Source organism: Microtus pennsylvanicus, chromosome 5 (assembly GCF_037038515.1).
Source record: "Microtus pennsylvanicus isolate mMicPen1 chromosome 5, mMicPen1.hap1, whole genome shotgun sequence".
Taxonomy (NCBI): domain Eukaryota; kingdom Metazoa; phylum Chordata; class Mammalia; order Rodentia; family Cricetidae; genus Microtus; species Microtus pennsylvanicus.
Window position 1 is genome coordinate 23792529 of NC_134583.1, and position 18217 is coordinate 23810745.

General features: G+C 44.6%; 1 protein-coding gene across 1 annotated transcript in view; it reads right to left on the bottom strand.

Moving 5' to 3' along the window:
* Positions 1 to 18217, bottom strand: part of Cpa6 (carboxypeptidase A6) — a 304771-nt gene that overhangs the window by 67377 nt on the left and 219177 nt on the right. The window contains exons 7-8 of the mRNA XM_075974646.1: positions 3161 to 3271; positions 2188 to 2278 (exon numbers count right to left, since the gene is read on the bottom strand). Of these exons, the coding sequence (XP_075830761.1) occupies positions 2188 to 2278; positions 3161 to 3271 (202 nt within the window). The remainder of the gene's footprint in view (positions 1 to 2187; positions 2279 to 3160; positions 3272 to 18217) is intronic.

Here is an 18217-nt window from a genome sequence, read left to right on the forward strand (position 1 = left end):
GAGGACATCTAATGTCTGCTTGTGACCTCAGTGTCCATATAGGAGTGTGTCCTCTTACACACATATGCATATATGGTCAGACACACACACACACACACTACACACACACACACACTGCTTGCTTGCTAAGTTAGAGGACTGAGGGACTATCTAAGCATATTCTGATTGCTAGAGCAAAATGCACCAAATTAGGTGATTTATAAATAGAAATTTGTGGCTCCAAGTTCTAGAGGATGGAGGGTTTAAGTTCAAGGTATTAGATACTTCAATGTCTGGTGAGGATCAATTTCTCACAGTTGTAGTCTTATAGTTGTATCTATCCATGGAAAAGGGAGATCAAATTCCTTTGGCCTCTTTTATAAGGGGACTAATACCATTCCTGAGTGTTCCATCCTCATGACTTTGTAATCATCTTTGAAAAGCCCGTGGAGGTTAAGCTAGGGAGGGGTGGTACAAATGTTCAGAGAGAGCTACCCCAAACACTCCGACTTAGCCTAGTCTGGAGAAAACAATTTGCAGACCCTAAACGCCACCTATAATACCACAGGGTATTCACACAATGCATTCTCTTCTCCAAAAAAGTGAGCACTTTTGAGATTGCTTACATCACACGAAGAAAGGACGTGTTTCATCAGTTGACTTAAGGCTCAGGGGCTAACTCTGTTTTAGATGTAGGGAGGAAGGTCAGTGGTGTTCAGGATTGGAAGTGAATTAGACACTCCACCCATGTAAGATTCTTTACACTTCATGTATAAAAACCACATGAAGTGGGGCTACAGTTTTACAGATTAAAGAGTCATCCAAATCACCGATCAGAATCAAACCATATCTGTCACAATTTGAGGTCTTTTTTTCCTCAGCAATTCTATGTCCTTATTCACAGTTCTGGTTAATTGGAAGCCTTTACCTGGAAGGGTAGGTGGAAGAAGGCTGAGCCCATGCCCAGTTATTCTGTCTGATACTGGGGGGTTGGGGTAGTGGCTTCTGAAACAGTCCTCCAAACATGATAGAATGAATCGATTTCTATGGTCTATACTTAGAAGGACTTAACTATGGATTCTGCAAGGGGGCAGCTCTGTGCAGCACCCTCTGTACACCAGCCAATGGGTTTTCTTATTTCTGCCGCATCCCTGCCTACCGCTTCATTCTGCAAAGTCTGCCTTTCACAAAACGGCATTGTCCCGCTGTGTGAAGAACAACCGTGTGGGATGCAGGGAAATGTCTTCTCCACGTGAGCGTCTAGTAAAGGATGGAGTGGCAGGACGGTAGACTCGGGCCAAGGACAGGACGTCCTTGCTCACTGCAGACGTGAGGTCCGGCTCAGTGTCTCCCTGGTGGCATGTACGTAGGGAGACACTGAACCAAGTCACACAGCAAACCTTGAGTTGCTAGTTTTGGTCTATGAATAGCAACTATTTCTCAGTTTTCTGCTTTTATCTGTGCTTAAATTTTTAACATTGTTTATTTATTTTATATCCTGACTGCAGTTTTCCTTCCCTCCTCTCCTCCCTTTCCTTCCGCCGTACCTTCCCTCCACTCCTCCTCCAGCTCCATCCATTCCTCCTCCTTTTCTATTCAGAAAAGGGCAAGCCTCCCATGGATAGCAATAAAATATGACATATCAAATTGCAGTAAAACGAAGCACCTCCCATTGTATTAGGGTTGAACAAGGCAAAAATTTCAGGATTAGTTTGACACATTTAAAACTTTGATTTTTTTTACATATTAAAAAGCATTTTTAAGACTTTCTTTTGAAAATTATAGCTAAAGTGTTCTTACCCATGTATTTTTCCACTTATTTATTTACTTGTGGTGATTAAAATCCAACCCAGAGCTTCCCCTTCTGAGCCATAGCTCCAGCCTCAATCTATGTCTATGTGAGGATTTCACACACACATATACGCATCAGGCTCCTGGTGGAGTCCTGCCGGTGCATCGTTGTGTTGAGTGGTCCCCGTGCCGTCCTAGGTTCTAAAACCCAGTTACTTCACACTTACCACACCAAGGTTCTGAAACCCAGACGCTTCACACTAGCCACACCAAGGTTCCGAAACCCAGACGCTTCACACTAGCCACACCAAAGTTCCGAAACCCAGATGCTTCACACTAGCCACACCAAGGTTCCGAAACCCAGACGCTTCACACTTGGCACACCAAGGTTCCGAAACCCAGACGCTTCACACTTACCACACCATTTCACTTTCCAGTTGCGATTGGCATCAACACCGCGGCAGCGAAACCTAGAGTTTCTGGACCTCGTCTTTCTCCAGAATCGATCCTAGACATGATTAAAACATCAGGCAGTGAACACGGTACTTAAGAGGTGTTTTAGCTCCATTTCCGTTGCTGTGATTAAAAATACCCTGACAAAAAGAAAGTTGGAGGAGAAAGGGTTTGTTTGGATTACACTTCCTGGCTGCACCCTGTCATTTTGCTGGGGGGTCAAGACAGGAATTGGAGCAGCTAGTCTCTTAGCTTTCTCTTCTCTTACACAGTCCAGAGCTGGGTTCATGAGATGGTGCTGCCCACACTGAGCTAGTTCTTCCTAAATGAATGAACAGCCCAGGCAATCCTCCACAGATGTGCCCACAGGCCAGCCCGATCAGATCGCAGGCAATTCTAGATTGTATCAAGTTGTGATTCTAGATGGTGTTGAGAGTTAAACCTAGTCAGCACAAAAGGACATTCATATGTATTTTAGTTGCCCAGTGGGTAAAGACACCACACCACTTTGGGGTGAGTTCCTAGACAAGCACAGACCAGCTCTAGGAGAAGACAGAGGCAAGGATTAGCCCGGCCCCAGCCCCATGCTCTGCTTTCTGCCACCATCTTAGTGTCTCCTAGATTTTTGGCTTTTTTTCTTAGGCTGTTTGATACAATATATTTTAGTCATTTTCTCCTCCCTCTCCTTTGGCTTATCTTTATAGACAAACTGAATATGTCAGGGAATGCTAGTGATTTTTAATAATGTATTTGGAAAGAGAAATCTTTATTTCTATGAAATTGTATGCAAAAGCAAATTATGAAAATGACTGAGGACAAAGCCTCTGACATCTCTTGAACTCATTAGTGGGCAGATCAGCAAACTCCTTTCCCGGTTCACTATTGTTTTATAGCCTAATTTAGTCTCCTCTTCAATTGTATAGGCAAAGCAACTTACGTGAGTCCAGCTGAAATGGTATCCATCGACATTAAACACAGGCATGATATAGAAGTAAAGATGATTCAACATTTTTCTCATGGCTGGGTCAGTCTTGTAGGTCAGAAGGGCCTGAAAGACAAAGGAGACACCTCCCTGATTGCTGGATACCCAAAATGAGTTTAAGAGAAAAACCAGTAGGAGAAACCCTCTCTGTTCAGAGAAGGACCACACACGCTGGACTGAAAAGTAACAAGTGAAGGGAACTGTGCTCTGCTATTTTCTCTGAACGAGACTCTTGAAATTTGCAGGCAAATGGATGGATCTAGAAAAAACCATATCGAGTGAGGTAACCCAGACCTAGAAAGACAAATATCATATGTACTCACTCATAAGTGGCTTTTAGACATAAAGCAAAGAAAAACCAGCCTATAGTTTGCAACTCCAGATAACCTAGACAACAAAGAGGATTCTAAGAGGGATATACATAGATCTACATATGAAGGAAAAAAAACCAAGATCTCCTGAGTAAATTGGGAGCGTGGGTCACAGGAAAGGGAAGAAGGGGAAGGGGAGGAAGGGAGTGGGATGGAGAAAAATGTATAGCTCAATAAAAACAATAAAAAAGACTCTTGGTTACCAATATTACTGGTAATAATACCGATATTGGTATTTTATTACCAACAATAATAACTTTTTGTTGTTGTTGCAAATTCTTCTATTTTATTGCAGAAATCCCAGGCAAATCCTTCAGTGAATGGACTTTGTATTAACACAAAGCTGCTAAGTGAAAACTAAAATGAACCATAGAGAACTTAAGGCAGATCTCAAATAATTACACATTGGCCCCAGGGCCACCAGCCAGGAGACTTGCTTCAGAGCTGACAACGGTACTCTTTTTTTTTTAAATAACACAATTCTTTATTGATTCTTGGGGAATTTCACATCATGAACTCCAATCCCACTCACCTTCCAATCTTCCCTCACCTCTGCAGCATCCCCGCAGCCCCCCAAAATCAATTAAAAAGACAATCAAACAATCAAAAAAGCCACCCTGCTCCTCTTCCAACACCGCTTAATTTCTCCTAGTGGTATTAGGTTCTGCAGTGTGTCATACAGTGTATCCTTTTGTCTAAACAGCCCCTCCCACAAAATGTTCATTATCATGAGTCATTGGTCTGACTCACGGCCCCTGGCACACCATCATCCCTGGATCCTCACCAAAACTCCTCTCGGTTAAGCTACTGTTGTCCTGAGTCATGGAGATCCTGCCATTATCACTCTGCAGGACTAGTCTCTTCATATTCCAGCAGGTCATAGATGGGGTAGGAGCCATGGACATCAACTCAGATCCTGGCTGCTGCTGGGCCACAGACCAAGACATGACTACAGGCAGCAACCCGGGCCCAGATGACACCATGGTCCCGTGTGGCAGTGCAGGGCACCCAAATCAACATAACCCCAGTGGTGACATGTCCTTTAGACACCAGCATGGCCAAAGGTTGCAGCCTAGACCCTGAGCATCTATGTGACCTTTGGTGTTACCATGGGCAGTGGATATCAACACAAACTCTGGCTGTAATAGGACCAAGGACCCAGACAGGGTCTTTGGTAGCATCCCGGGGCCCAGATGTCACCATGGCCCCAGGTGACAATGCAAGCCACTCAGATTGGCATGACCTCCACAACAGCATGACCCTCAGACACTGACATGGTTGTAGGTGGTGGACCAGACCCCTGGGATTGTCAAGGCTTTCAATGTATAGGAGCCATGGACATCAACAGAGACCCTGGTTGTGGTAGGGTGACGGCACAGACCTGGTTCCTAGGCAGCAGCCCTGGCCTGGATGACACCATTGCTCCGGGTGTAGTGTAGGTCACTCAGATTGGTCTGGCCCCGGAGACAGCATGGTCCTCAGACAGCAACATGGCCCTAGGTGATGGATTAATCTTGATTGTTTATCAGCAGAGCCCATAAATAGGTGAACAAATTCTTAGAGTGTTTCAGCTCTGCCTAAATTTTTGGGCTAATGAAAAAGGTAAGAAATATAGAGATTTTGTGCATGCATGTGTATGTTGGAAATTAAACCTAGATAAGTAGTTAACTTTGGATTCTATAATTCCCTTCCCTGACACATTATACCACACATTATTTACATGTCACATGCTTGTGACATGACAGCCTCAAGCCTCATACTTATCATATAGAGACTATTCTCTCCTGACTACTCTTGAAAAGTTTAGTGGCTGACACACCTTCGTCACCTTATGACTGCCCCTTTGGGGTCTTGTTCTGTGTATAAAGGGGCGTGTGTACATGTGCACAGGTCTGAGGACAATGAAGGGTGTCATTCCTCAGGTGTTGTCTCCCTCATTTATTTTAAGACATGGTGCACTCCTTTTAATCCCAGAACTTGGAAGGCAGAGGCAGGCAGACCTCTGTGAGGTTGAGGCTAGACTGGTCTACAGAGAGAGTTCCCAGAGAGGTCCTAAAACTACACAGAGAAACTCTGTTTTGAAAAACCAAAAAAACTAAAAAAAAGACATAAAGGCATGGTCTCACTAGCATGAATTTACCAAGTAGGGTAGGTTGGCTGGCTAGTAAGGTACAGTGATCTACCTGCCTCCACTTCCTGGGATTACACCCAGCAAATTTAAAATTAGGTTCTGAGGACTGAATTCAGGTCCTGTGCTTACAGGGCAAGTACTTGTCTGACTGAGATATTGTTATAATTGGATTTTACTTAAATTTGATGCCACATCTGAGGACTTCACATTACAGTTTTGGAGTCAAACAGAACCCCATAGTGTACACTAAGTTAGGTAGAGAAAACAGACATTTAAAAATCTATTTATATGGAATAGAATTGCTTGTCCCTATGTGGGATATCTGGGAGAAACAGGAAATTTCTAATAATGGTTGTCTCTGGGGAGTTGGCCCAGGAAATAGTGTGTGGGAAGGAGTCTTTTCATTTAAAATCCATTTAGGCTATCTGAATTTTTCTTTTACCATACTCAAAGTACAATTCAAAGTATCTCTTAAAAATAGTTCCACATTATTAAATGTGATTGACATACAAAAGCTGTACATATTTAATGCATACAGTTTGCTTAATTTAGAAATAAGCATACCCTTGTGAAACTATTACCATAATCCATGCCATAAACATATCCATGGCCTCAAAAAGCTTCCGCTTGCCTTCTTTATTATGTCTTGTGAGGTAGGAACACTGAAGACATGGCCTTTTAGGAAAGGTTAAGGGATAGGATGCAGCACTGGTAACTGTAGTTCCTGTTTGCCACAGCTGGTCTCTAGGGCTTATTCGAGATGAGATTTGCACACTATGACATTAATGAGCACTCTCCTGCTTCTAGCTTGATGTCTATTGATGTGACAGAGAGCCTGACCAAAAGCCACTTGTAGAGGAAAGGGTTTATTCCCTTCCATGCCATAGTCCATCATCAAAGGTGAGTCAGGCTAGGAACTCAGGCATGAACTCGGAGGCAGGAACTAAAGGAGAGGCATGGAGCGTAGCTTACGGACTTGCTCTTCATGGCCCGTTTAGCTTGCTTCCTTGTACAGCCCAAGATTACCAGCTCTCCTGTGACACCACCCACAGTGGGCTGGGCCTGTCTGCATCAATCATTAATCAAGAAAATGCCCCACAGATTGGCCTTCAGGCACATGCCTTTAAACCTATCACTTAGAGGGTGGAGGTAGGTGAATAGAACTTATCTATATAGTAAGTTTCAGGCTAGCTAGGGCTACAGACTGTGTCTCATAAACAAATAAAATAAAACAAAACTTAAGCCATATTGTTCTCTTTTTAAAGGCCCAACAGTAAGTTGTTGGCCAGCTTCAACAGAACGTCCACAAATAAGCAAAATTTCTATTAACTAATATCTTTACTGTACAAATACTGGAAAGTTGATCTTCTTTAACAAGTTGTACTGGTTACTTTTCTATTGATGTAATAAAACACAATGACCAAGGCAACTATAGAAGGAAAAGTTTAATTGGCTTATGGTACCAGAGGAATCGGAGTCTGCCATGGCAGAGAAATATAGCAGCAAGCAGCAGAAATGGGTGCTGGAGTTGAAGTTGAGAGCTCATAACTTGAACTACAAATATAACATAGAGTGTTCTGGGAAGGGCTTGGGGCTTTTGAAACATCAAAGCCCTCACCAGTAATATAATTCCTCCAGGACCACCACACCTCCTCAAATGGCTCCTCAAAACTGGCCTTAAAAGCTCCACACAGCCAAGGATGACCTTGATCTTCTGGTCCTATTGCCTCTGCCTCCTGAATGTCAGGATTGCTGGCATGCAATGCCACACCTTGCTTATTTGGTCCTGTGGATTAAACCAAGGCCGGTATATGCTAGCCAAGCTCTTTACCAACTTGATCTGCACATCCTTAACCCATAAAACTCCTTATAAATATTTTAGCTGTTGACCACTTATCACTCACAAATGCCCTTTCCCTGCCCACTGTGCAACGGTTTATGTAGTAGATTGGTTTCTTTGCCAGGTAGAAGATTTCCATTTTGATACAATACCAGTTATTTTGTTACCTGGGCTTTTGATGTGATATCTATAACTTCAAGGCTATAGCAAGCAGTTTCTCCTTTATATTCTCTTCTGGGAGTTTTGTGGTAGGTTTAGGTCTTTTGCCCATTAAGTTGATTCTTATACAGGACACAATGGTCCAATTTCAGTCATTTGCAAGTAAAAACCCTGGCATCAGTTATCTCTGGCGTCAGTTATTGAAGAGGCTATTGGTTTTCCTGGTTTTACTTGGCCCTTTTAATTTAGATTTACTTTGACCTTTATTTATTTTCCATATCTGCTTACTTTTCTGGTACTTTCAATAAGACATTGAATAGAAGTGGTCAGAATAGGCATCCTATGTTGTGCTAGACCTTAGTGTAAAATCTTCCAGGCATTTCCTGTTGATTATGATATTATAATACTAAACTTTCTATAAAAGACCTTTATTATGTTGTGGAACTTTCCATCTACACCCAAACTATTCTTAAAATCAAAGATGATGGACTTTCTCAAATGTCTTCTGTCAATTGAGACAATCATGTCATTATTATCTTTCAGTTTGTCAGTGTGATGTAGTTCATTGATTGATTCGTATTTTTTAAATCTTGCCTTGCATGCTGGGAGTAAATCCTATTTTATCATGGTCTATAATCTTTTGATGTGTAATATATCTACTGTGTGTATGCTCTAAAATGTTATGCAAATATTATTGTGATATTATATAACCTCATTTCCCCCCAGTATATGTTGCCATTTAATAAGTTGAGAGTTTATTTATTATAGCTCTTAAATGGTGTTCTGGTATAGATCATGTATAACATGCCTTATTTTGTTGAGGGACATTTAGATTGTGTGTGATGTTTCATTTTAAACTGCAGCAAATGTTCTTACATATTTCTTCTATATATGTGTGCGTATTTATTTTTTCATTAAAATTAAATTTTACTCAGAGTCTTATTGTGTGTGTGTGTGTGTGGGTGCTTTCATGTATGTGTGCATATATGTATGTGAAGGCCAGAGGTCAACCTCAGCTGTCACTTCTCAGGTGCTGTTTACCTTGGTTTTTGAGACAGGATTTCTCACTGTCCTGGAACTGGCCATACGGAGTAGCTGTATGAGCAAGCTCTAAGTCTCTGACTGTTTCTACCTTTCGGGCACTGAGATCACAAATGTGTACATCACATTTAGCTTCCTAGCTTCTGTGTTTCTTATTTATTTAACTAAAATTTTTTACATGGGTTCTGGTGATCAAGCCCCAGGTAATTTTAAAAGCTTTGAGCTGACAAGACAGGTCAGTGCATAAAAGAATCACTTCTCGAGCCCAGACATTCCACTAGTCCCATTTCTTGATTCTTTCGGATCCTTCTTTCTTTATGTTAATTGGGAAAACAAAGCTAATCATGTTTTTTAAAAAACCCATCCTGTTTTATAATTTTTTATTGTCGTTAACAGATGTTGGATCTGAGCAAGTGATTTTTATAAATGTGTGAACATAAATTCTGTTGTTACAATGCTCTTCGCTCAACATTTTTTTATTGTTAAATTGTCCTTGTATTCCTGAGATAAACCTTGTTCTTGTTTGGTTTTAGTCCAGGGGTTGTATTACTCTCTTGTGGTTTGGGGAGTATTTTAAAGATGTATTTGCGTGATCAGCTGTTCACTTACCTGTGCCTAGAGGAGAAATGAATTACATAGGAAAGAAGACCCGACAGGACCAGTGCTTGTCCACCTTCTTTGACGCTGTCATTGGCTCCCTCATTTCCTTACCTCTTCTCTTCCTTTAATATTTTCTTGAACTGAAGTTTGCCCCACTAACTTCAAGGTTTCATTCTATTAACACATTTGCTTAGAATTTTAACTGCCTCTCACACTGACACAGTTGTATTCTATATGTCTGCCTGATGAACTTATATGTGCCACAGGTGTGCAGGTGCCTATGGAGACCAGAGGGCATCGGATTCCTGGGAACTAGAGTTAAAGGCATTGTGAGACACCAGATGTGGGTGCTGGGGTCAAACACAGTTTCTGTGCAAGAGCAGCAAGTGCTCTGACCCATGGCGCCATCTTTCCGGTTCCTTCTGTTTGTTTTTATATGCAGTAACTTTAATATTCAGTTCTAGACATTTTCCATGCTTTATTTAAAGCATGAGTCACAAGTTATAATACATGTTTTGTTTTTTAACACCTGAGCTTTTAAAAAGATTTTAAAGAAGAAATTTGCTTTATAGAGAACTATATCACGATGATCAAGAATGTAGTCTTGGTCTTGGTCAGATTTTGTGAATGCTCCATTTGACCTTGAAAACAATAGGCAGCCACTAAGTATTGAATGTAGGGTCCTGTTCATGTCACCCATCTCATATTTTTGCTATACAACTTTAAGCTGCCTTAATCATGGAAAGTTACGAAAAAACTAATGTTTATGTTTTGGCTTTATGGGTTTTTCCTTCCTGTCACTTTTGTTTTATGTATTATGAGGCCATCGATTTTAAAGATCTTCATTCCTGAATATTAATCAAAAATGCTGTTCTCAAGTTGTCTATTTTGGAATGGGTTTAATCTGGAAGACTTGCCAGCATGTGTTCTGCCGCACAACAATCAGGGTGCCGTTGTAATACGTGTGCTATATTTGTGATTTTTATAACTCTTTAAGAATTGCATTCTTCTCCATCTGGTCAGACAAAGCAAGAATGATCCCAATGTGATGACTGAGGGGTGCTGAGTGGGAAGACCGAGTAGGATGACCAAGGTGTGCCAAGTGGGATGACGGAGGAGTGGGATGACGGAGGAGTGGGATGATGGAGGAGTGGGATGACGGAGGAGTGGGATGACTGAGGAGTGGGATGACTGAGGAGTGGGATGACAGAGGAGTGGGGTGACGGAGGAGTGGGGTGACTGAGGAGTGGGATGACGGAGGAGTGGGATGACGGAGGAGTGGGGTGACGGAGGAGTGGGATGACGGAGGAGTGGGATGATGGAGGAGTGGGATGACTGAGGAGTGGGATGACTGAGGAGTGGGATGACCGAGGAGTGGGATGACGGAGGAGTGGGATGACTGAGGAGTGGGATGACGGAGGAGTGGGATGACGGAGGAGTGGGATGACGGAGGAGTGGGATGACTGAGGAGTGGGATGATTGAGGAGTGGGATGACGGAGGAGTGGGATGACGGAGGAGTGGGGTGACGGAGGAGTGGGGTGACGGAGGAGTGGGATGACGGAGGAGTGGGGTGACGGAGGAGTGGGATGACGGAGGAGTGGGATGACGGAGGAGTGGGATGACGGAGGAGTGGGATGACTGAGGAGTGGGGTGACGGAGGAGTGGGATGACTGAGGAGTGGGATGACGGAGGAGTGGGATGATTGAGGAGTGGGATGACGGAGGAGTGGGATGACGGAGGAGTGGGGTGACGGAGGAGTGGGGTGACGGAGGAGTGGGGTGACGGAGGAGTGGGGTGACGGAGGAGTAGGATGACTGAGGAGTGGGATGACGGAGGAGTGGGATGACGGAGGAGTGGGATGATTGAGGAGTGGGATGACTGAGGAGTGGGATGACGGAGGAGTGGGATGACGGAGGAGTGGGATGACGGAGGAGTGGGGTGACGGAGGAGTGGGGTGACGGAGGAGTGGGATGACTGAGGAGTGGGATGACGGAGGAGTGGGATGACTGAGGAGTGGGGTGACGGAGGAGTGGGGTGACTGAGGAGTGGGGTGACGGAGGAGTGGGATGATTGAGGAGTGGGATGACGGAGGAGTGGGATGACGGAGGAGTGGGATGACGGAGGAGTGGGATGATTGAGGAGTGGGATGACGGAGGAGTGGGATGACGGAGGAGTGGGATGACGGAGGAGTGGGATGACGGAGGAGTGGGGTGACGGAGGAGTGGGGTGACGGAGGAGTGGGGTGACGGAGGAGTGGGGTGACGGAGGAGTGGGATGACGGAGGAGTGGGATGACGGAGGAGTGGGATGACTGAGGAGTGGGGTGACGGAGGAGTGGGATGACTGAGGAGTGGGATGACGGAGGAGTGGGATGACTGAGGAGTGGGGTGACGGAGGAGTGGGGTGACGGAGGAGTGGGGTGACTGAGGAGTGGGGTGACGGAGGAGTGGGATGATTGAGGAGTGGGATGACGGAGGAGTGGGATGACGGAGGAGTGGGGTGACGGAGGAGTGGGGTGACGGAGGAGTGGGATGACGGAGGAGTGGGATGACGGAGGAGTGGGATGACAGAGGAGTGGGATGACCAGTCTTGCTTGACTGGTCAAGTAAGGTCAAGTAAGGATGCAGATCGTTTCCTTTTCTGTAGTTTAGGTTTCTACAGAGACATGACCATGTGTCTACTTTCTGTTATTTAACTCACAACCAAAAGAATGGAAGTGCGTGCTTTTATTTGAACATGCAGACCTCTTTTTAGAAACTAACACACACCACCGTATACACAGAGAAGGAGGTGCCCAGTACCCAATAGCATCTGGACTTGATGAGTTTCATCTCCTGAGTATTATTATTATTGTCGCTTATGAGGAATTGAGTAACGATCTGGAAGCCAGTCACAGAAACATCCACCACCTGCCTCAGTCTCAGTGTGGCAGATTCTTGGAACTGCACTCCCCTGGCTCCACTAGATCTGGGAAAGGTTCAATAAAACGGATTTCTGATTTTAAATGAAAAGATGTCAAAGAAAGTTTTGAATGTTATATTAGGCAGGCTAATAGAAGACACAAATAGTATTCGATCACATCAGATGCTAGTTAAGAAAGAGAATTGATATACGGTGTTTACTACCTACCAAGACTGCTTTGTTTTGTTTTGTTCCTGAAATATATACATACCACAAATCAAAACTCACACAAAAATGCGTATTTAAAATAAAAGATAAAAATTTACATCACTAAGTTCTTTTTGTAGAAGGACAAAAGTATGCTGAAGTCTGTCTTCTGTTTACTATTTTTGGAGCTGGTTAGGTGTTGCTTCAAGCTCCATGACAACCTGGAAGAAAGGGTCATCTCTTTGAAGACCCGGTTATCGCTTCTTTAGAAAAAGTAGCTTTTGAGATTTCTTCTATTACTATTTTTTTCTAGTAGAATCACTTGTACAAAAAATAATCACACATTCAATGAAGGGCACACCAGGAGGGCTGAGAATATAATAACTGAGCCAAAAAAAGGGGCACAACCACCATCAGTCAGGAGAACATCCTTACTCCAACTGCAGTGGCGTAAAATGATGTAGAAAGGAACCAGGCTTCAACACTAAAGTGGGGGCAGCTTAGCAAAAAAACCTGATATGTCAAACTCAAGAGTGGAAGGACTGAGGAGAGCCAGAGGGACTTTGTAAGAAACAAGAGAGTGCTTAGTCAAGAAAGTCCTGACTCCAGTCTAAGATGCCTGTCAAATACAAAATGGCCAACTAAATAACAAACCTGGTGAATGAGAGATGAAGAAATGATGATCATATGCTAATCCTGTAATTTCTAGTTATCTGCTCTCCGTGTTTGTGTGTTCATTCATGTGTGTGCAGGTACATGGGCATATGGCATCCAGGGAACAAACTCAGGTAACCTTCCTCGGGAGCTGTCCACCTTGTGTTTGAGAAAGAATCTCACTGGGTCCTATGGCTTGCCAATCAGGCTAGGCTGGCTGGCCAGCAGTCCCCATGGGTCCTCTGTCAGCGTGAGCCATATAGTTAGCTCTTTTTAAACCTAAGTTCTGGGGACTGACTTGGGTCCTAGTCCTTGTAAGGAAAGCACTTGACCATCTGAGCTATCTCCTAGTGCCTAGGTTTTGTTCTCAATTTAGATTTAAAACTACCTAGACAAGCGAAGACTGAGAAACAGCCTGCATTTTTAAATAAAGCTAAATATTTGAAATGTTTTACATCACTAGGAAAATATATATTAGATGCTTGTTTACTTTTTTCTAAGTTAATTCACTTCCTAGTCCTATAAGTTTTGTACCAAGATAAGGTAACAGCAATGGTTAGCTGTGTTTAATCATAGTAAGCCAGGACCATGTCTGGCTTTCCAAAGGCACAGTGCATAAAGGAAAGAACAGGTATGGATGGGCGTGTCTTCTGCACACAACTTAGACACTCATTCAGTTACTGGAGTTTGGTTAGATAACACCAGTCCTTACCTGTAATGTTCACTTAGCATGGCTAGATTTTCCGTTGCTAAAGTGCCACACCAATAATGGGTGGACATCAAATCTGTGGTCAGCTTTGCTACTGTTCTCAAAGTTTGCTGGTGGGTGATCGGTCACTGTGCGTTTCCTATGCAGCTTACACATAGACAGAGGACAGTGCAGCTGTTTACTGGCCCTTGTTTAACGGTGATAAACCTATATGGTGTCTATAAAAATGGATGCTGGGGGAGAGAGAGAGAGAGAGAGAGAGAGAGAGAGAGAGAGAGAGAGAGAGAGAGAGAGAGAGGTAGAGAGAGAGAGAGAGAGAGAGAGAACTGTCCACTCAAATGAAAAGTGTGGCAAAGAATGAGAAGCGATAATGCTGGAAGTACAACTTGACTCAAGGCTGAATGGCGTTTAGAACACACAGCTAAGAATGTTGATACAGCCTAGACACACCCCCAGAGAGGCAGCCAGACATGTTTGCCAGCCCACATGGAGAAAATGGTCGCAGCTGAAAACACGGAGACGCCCTGGAAGGGAGGGTGACAATATGCCATACTAAAGGAGTGGTCAGAACAGAGACACCCTGGAGGTGCAGGTGTCAAGTGCCACACTAAAGGAGTGGTCAGAACAGAGACGCCCTGGAGGTGCAGGTGTCAAGTGCCACACTAAGGGAGTGGTCAGAACAGAGACGCCCTGGAGGTGCAGGTGTCAAGTGCCACACTAAGGGAGTGGTCAGAACAGAGACGCCCTGGAGGTGCAGGTGTCAAGTGCCACACTAAGGGAGTGGTCAGAACAGAGACGCCCTGGAGGTGCAGGTGTCAAGTGCCACACTAAAGGAGTGGTCAGAACAGAGACGCCCTGGAGGTGCAGGTGTCAAGTGCCACACTAAGGGAGTGGTCAGAACAGAGACGCCCTGGAAGTGCAGGTGTCAAGTGCCACACTAAGGGAGTGGTCAGAACAGAGACGCCCTGGAGGTGCAGGTGTCAAGTGCCACACTAAGGGAGTGGTCAGAACAGAGACGCCCTGGAGGTGCAGGTGTCAAGTGCCACACTAAGGGAGTGTCAGAACAGAGACGCCCTGGAGGTGCAGGTGTCAAGTGCCACACTAAGGGAGTGGTCAGAACAGAGACGCCCTGGAGGTGCAGGTGTCAAGTGCCACACTAAGGGAGTGGTCAGAACAGAGACGCCCTGGAGGTGCAGGTGTCAAGTGCCACACTAAGGGAGTGTCAGAACAGAGATGCCCTGGAGGTGCAGGTGTCAAGTGCCACACTAAGGGAGTGTCAGAAGTGTCTCACCACACTAAGGGAGTGTCAGAACAGAGACGCCCTGGAGGTGCAGGTGTCAAGTGCCACACTAAGGGAGTGTCAGAACAGAGATGCCCTGGAGGTGCAGGTGTCAAGTGCCACACTAAGGGAGTGTCAGAAGTGTCTCACCACACTAAGGGAGTGTCAGAAGTGTCTCACCACACTAAGGGAGTGTCAGAAGTGTCTCACCACACTAAGGGAGTGTCAGAAGTGTCTCACCACACTAAGGGAGTGTCAGAAGTGTCTCACCACACTAAGGGAGTGTCAGAAGTGTCTCACCATACTAAGGGAGTGTCAGAAGTGTCTCACCACACTAAAAGTGCAAAGGACAAATATTGGAAGTGGATCCAGCTGAAGAAAGACAGTGGCAGTTAGCAAGGGGAAATCCTTTAGAAGATGCTTATGTCAAACTGCAAGACATACAGAGGAAAGGCAAGCACAGTCCAAACTACCCAGAATTAGGTATTTTTAAAATAAACAATTCTTAGCATTTCTCATAACATAATAAAGAAATAATAAGTAGCCTTTTGTTTCTATGGCTTCTAAATTATTTATTACTGAGAGTGAAGTTTTGATATTTTGGCAAAAATTCTGAGAGTCACAGAACAAAATCCTTCTGATTCCTGAGGCTGCTTTGACCTGCTTCATCTGTGCTGCCCACTCTTTGCTCTGGGCTGTCTGGTAATGGTTAGGATGCTTTAGAAACAATCAATGGCTGGAGGATTCTCAGCTATTATATAGTGGAGGAGAATGGATGCAATGGATTTAACTAAGTGGAAGCTAAGTAAATAACTCTGACTGCCCCTGCTGTGTCTGTCACGCTATAAACTGTACAGCACGGGAGAAACAGATGCACCAGGGAAACGGTAATCTAAAAAGACTGGGCGAAAAAGGAGGTTGTGAGGCTGTGGGAAACTAATGCACTAAGGAGCAAGCCGCAAACAAATCGAATTATTGTCATCACTTAGAACGGCCGTGAACAAAGCCGGGGAGCTGCTAAAGCACAGGTCACCTTTGTATGATGAACCATTTTCCATTATGCAATCTTGGCCCACTGGGATGGACCCGGCAGCCGTTTCCTCTGGGTTTAGTATTCCTCTCCACTGCTGACTTACACCTTAGCTTTGTGCACATTTTATTCACACAAGTTTTCTTATTAAAGATTTTACTTTTGTTACAGATTCCAAAAATTAGTTTTAAAAGTTAGCATATAAAGTATTGGGTTCAGTGTAGCATTTCCATACACCATTGCTTCCCTACCCAGATTCCCCTCTGGCATGCCTTCCCCTTCCTTCTGGTCTCCCTCCCTCCCTCCCTCCCTCCATCCCTCCCTCCCTCTCTCTCCCTCCCTTCCTCTCTCCCTCCCTCCTACCATCCCTCCCTCCCTCCCTCCCTCCCTCCCTCCCTCCCTCCCTCCCTCCCTCCCTTCCTCCCTTCCTCCCTTCCTCCCTTCCTCCCTCCATCTTCTTATCTTCTCCCTCCCTCCCTCCCTCCCTCCCTCCCTCCCTCCCTTCCTCCCTTCCTCCCTTCCTCCCTCCCTCCATCTTCTTATCTTCTCCCTCCCTCCCTCCCTCCCTTCCTCCCTCCCTCCCTCTCTTCCTCCCTTCCTCCCTTCCTCCCTCCCTCCCTCCATCTTCTTATCTTCTCCCTCCCTCCCTCCCTCCCGCCCTCCCTCCCTCCCTCCCTCCCTCCCTCCCTCCCTCCCTCCCTCCCTCTTACCCACCCATTACCTCCTTCTCTTTCATGCCACATGTATTTTGTTTATTACCTCTGCCATGCTAACATTTCTGTCGCCCTCTTCAGCCCCTTTACAGCTTCATGGTCTGCACCTCCCCTCACACACTAATACACACACAGAAAAGGGAACCGGGTCTTCAGAAGAGGGGAAATGTGTGGCATTTATCTTTTTGAATCTGGCTTATTTTGCTCAGCGTAATGACCTCTAACCCTATCCATTTCCCTGAAAATGTGATTTCATTTTTATTTTTTTTTACAAATTTTTATAAGATTGTAATACAATCATATTATTTACCCCTTTTCCTGCCACAGTATGGGTACTAATTTCTGAGAGCTGGGGCAGTTAAATGCAGCTCCCTTGACATGGGAAGAAGAGTGTTACTGGGATAAAATCCTTACATTTTATAATCTGTTCAAGTGTATAGACTCAGAGTTGTATAGCCATTACCATTGTCTAACTACATAGTATCTTCATCATCCAAGAACACCCCAATACTGTTTAGTTAGAATTTACCCTAACTCTGTTGTCTTCCACAGCATAGCCTCTACCCAGCTTTCTGTTTCTGTACATTCCCTATCTGAGACCCTGTTGAAATAAGAGCGGTGGGCTGTGTCCCCAGCACCCGGCCGCCCACACGGCTAGCTTTACCAGAAATAATTACATGGAAACTGTATTCTTTTAAACACTGCTTGGCCCATTTCTATCTAGCCTCTTCTAGGCTAATTCTCACATATTAATCTAGCCCATTTCTAATCATCTGTGTGTAGCACCCCAAGGTGCGCTTACCGGGAAGATTCTAGCCTACGTCCATCCTGGGTCAGAGCTTCATCGATCGTGTCTGCCCAGGAGAGGGGAGCATGGCGTCTCTCTCTGAGGCGTCTGCCCCAGAGAGGAGAGCTGTCGAGTCTGAGCTCACTTCCTCTTCCTCCCAGCATTCTGTTCTGTTTTTTCCACCCACCTATGTTCTAACCTATGAGGGCCAGCCAAGCAGTTTCTTTATTTTTTTAACCAATGACCTTCCTCCATCAAGACCCTGCATAAGATTGGCAGCAGGTGGTATGTGGTCCTTTCTCACCAGCACCTCTCCTCCAAAATCACGTTTTCCAGGTTTACCCATGCCAGAGAGATATTAACTCTTTATCGTCTATTGATAGAAAATTCCTATAACATGAATTAGCCATCTAAAGGGTATAATTCAGTGGTTTTCACATATTTATAATGTGTAGCCATCATCACTATCTAATTCTTGATCATTTACAATACCCCATCTTAGGGAATCTATTGCTGTGAAGAGACCACATGGCCACGGCAACCCTAAAAGAAAGCATTTAGTTAGGGCTGTCTTATACTTCAGAACTTAA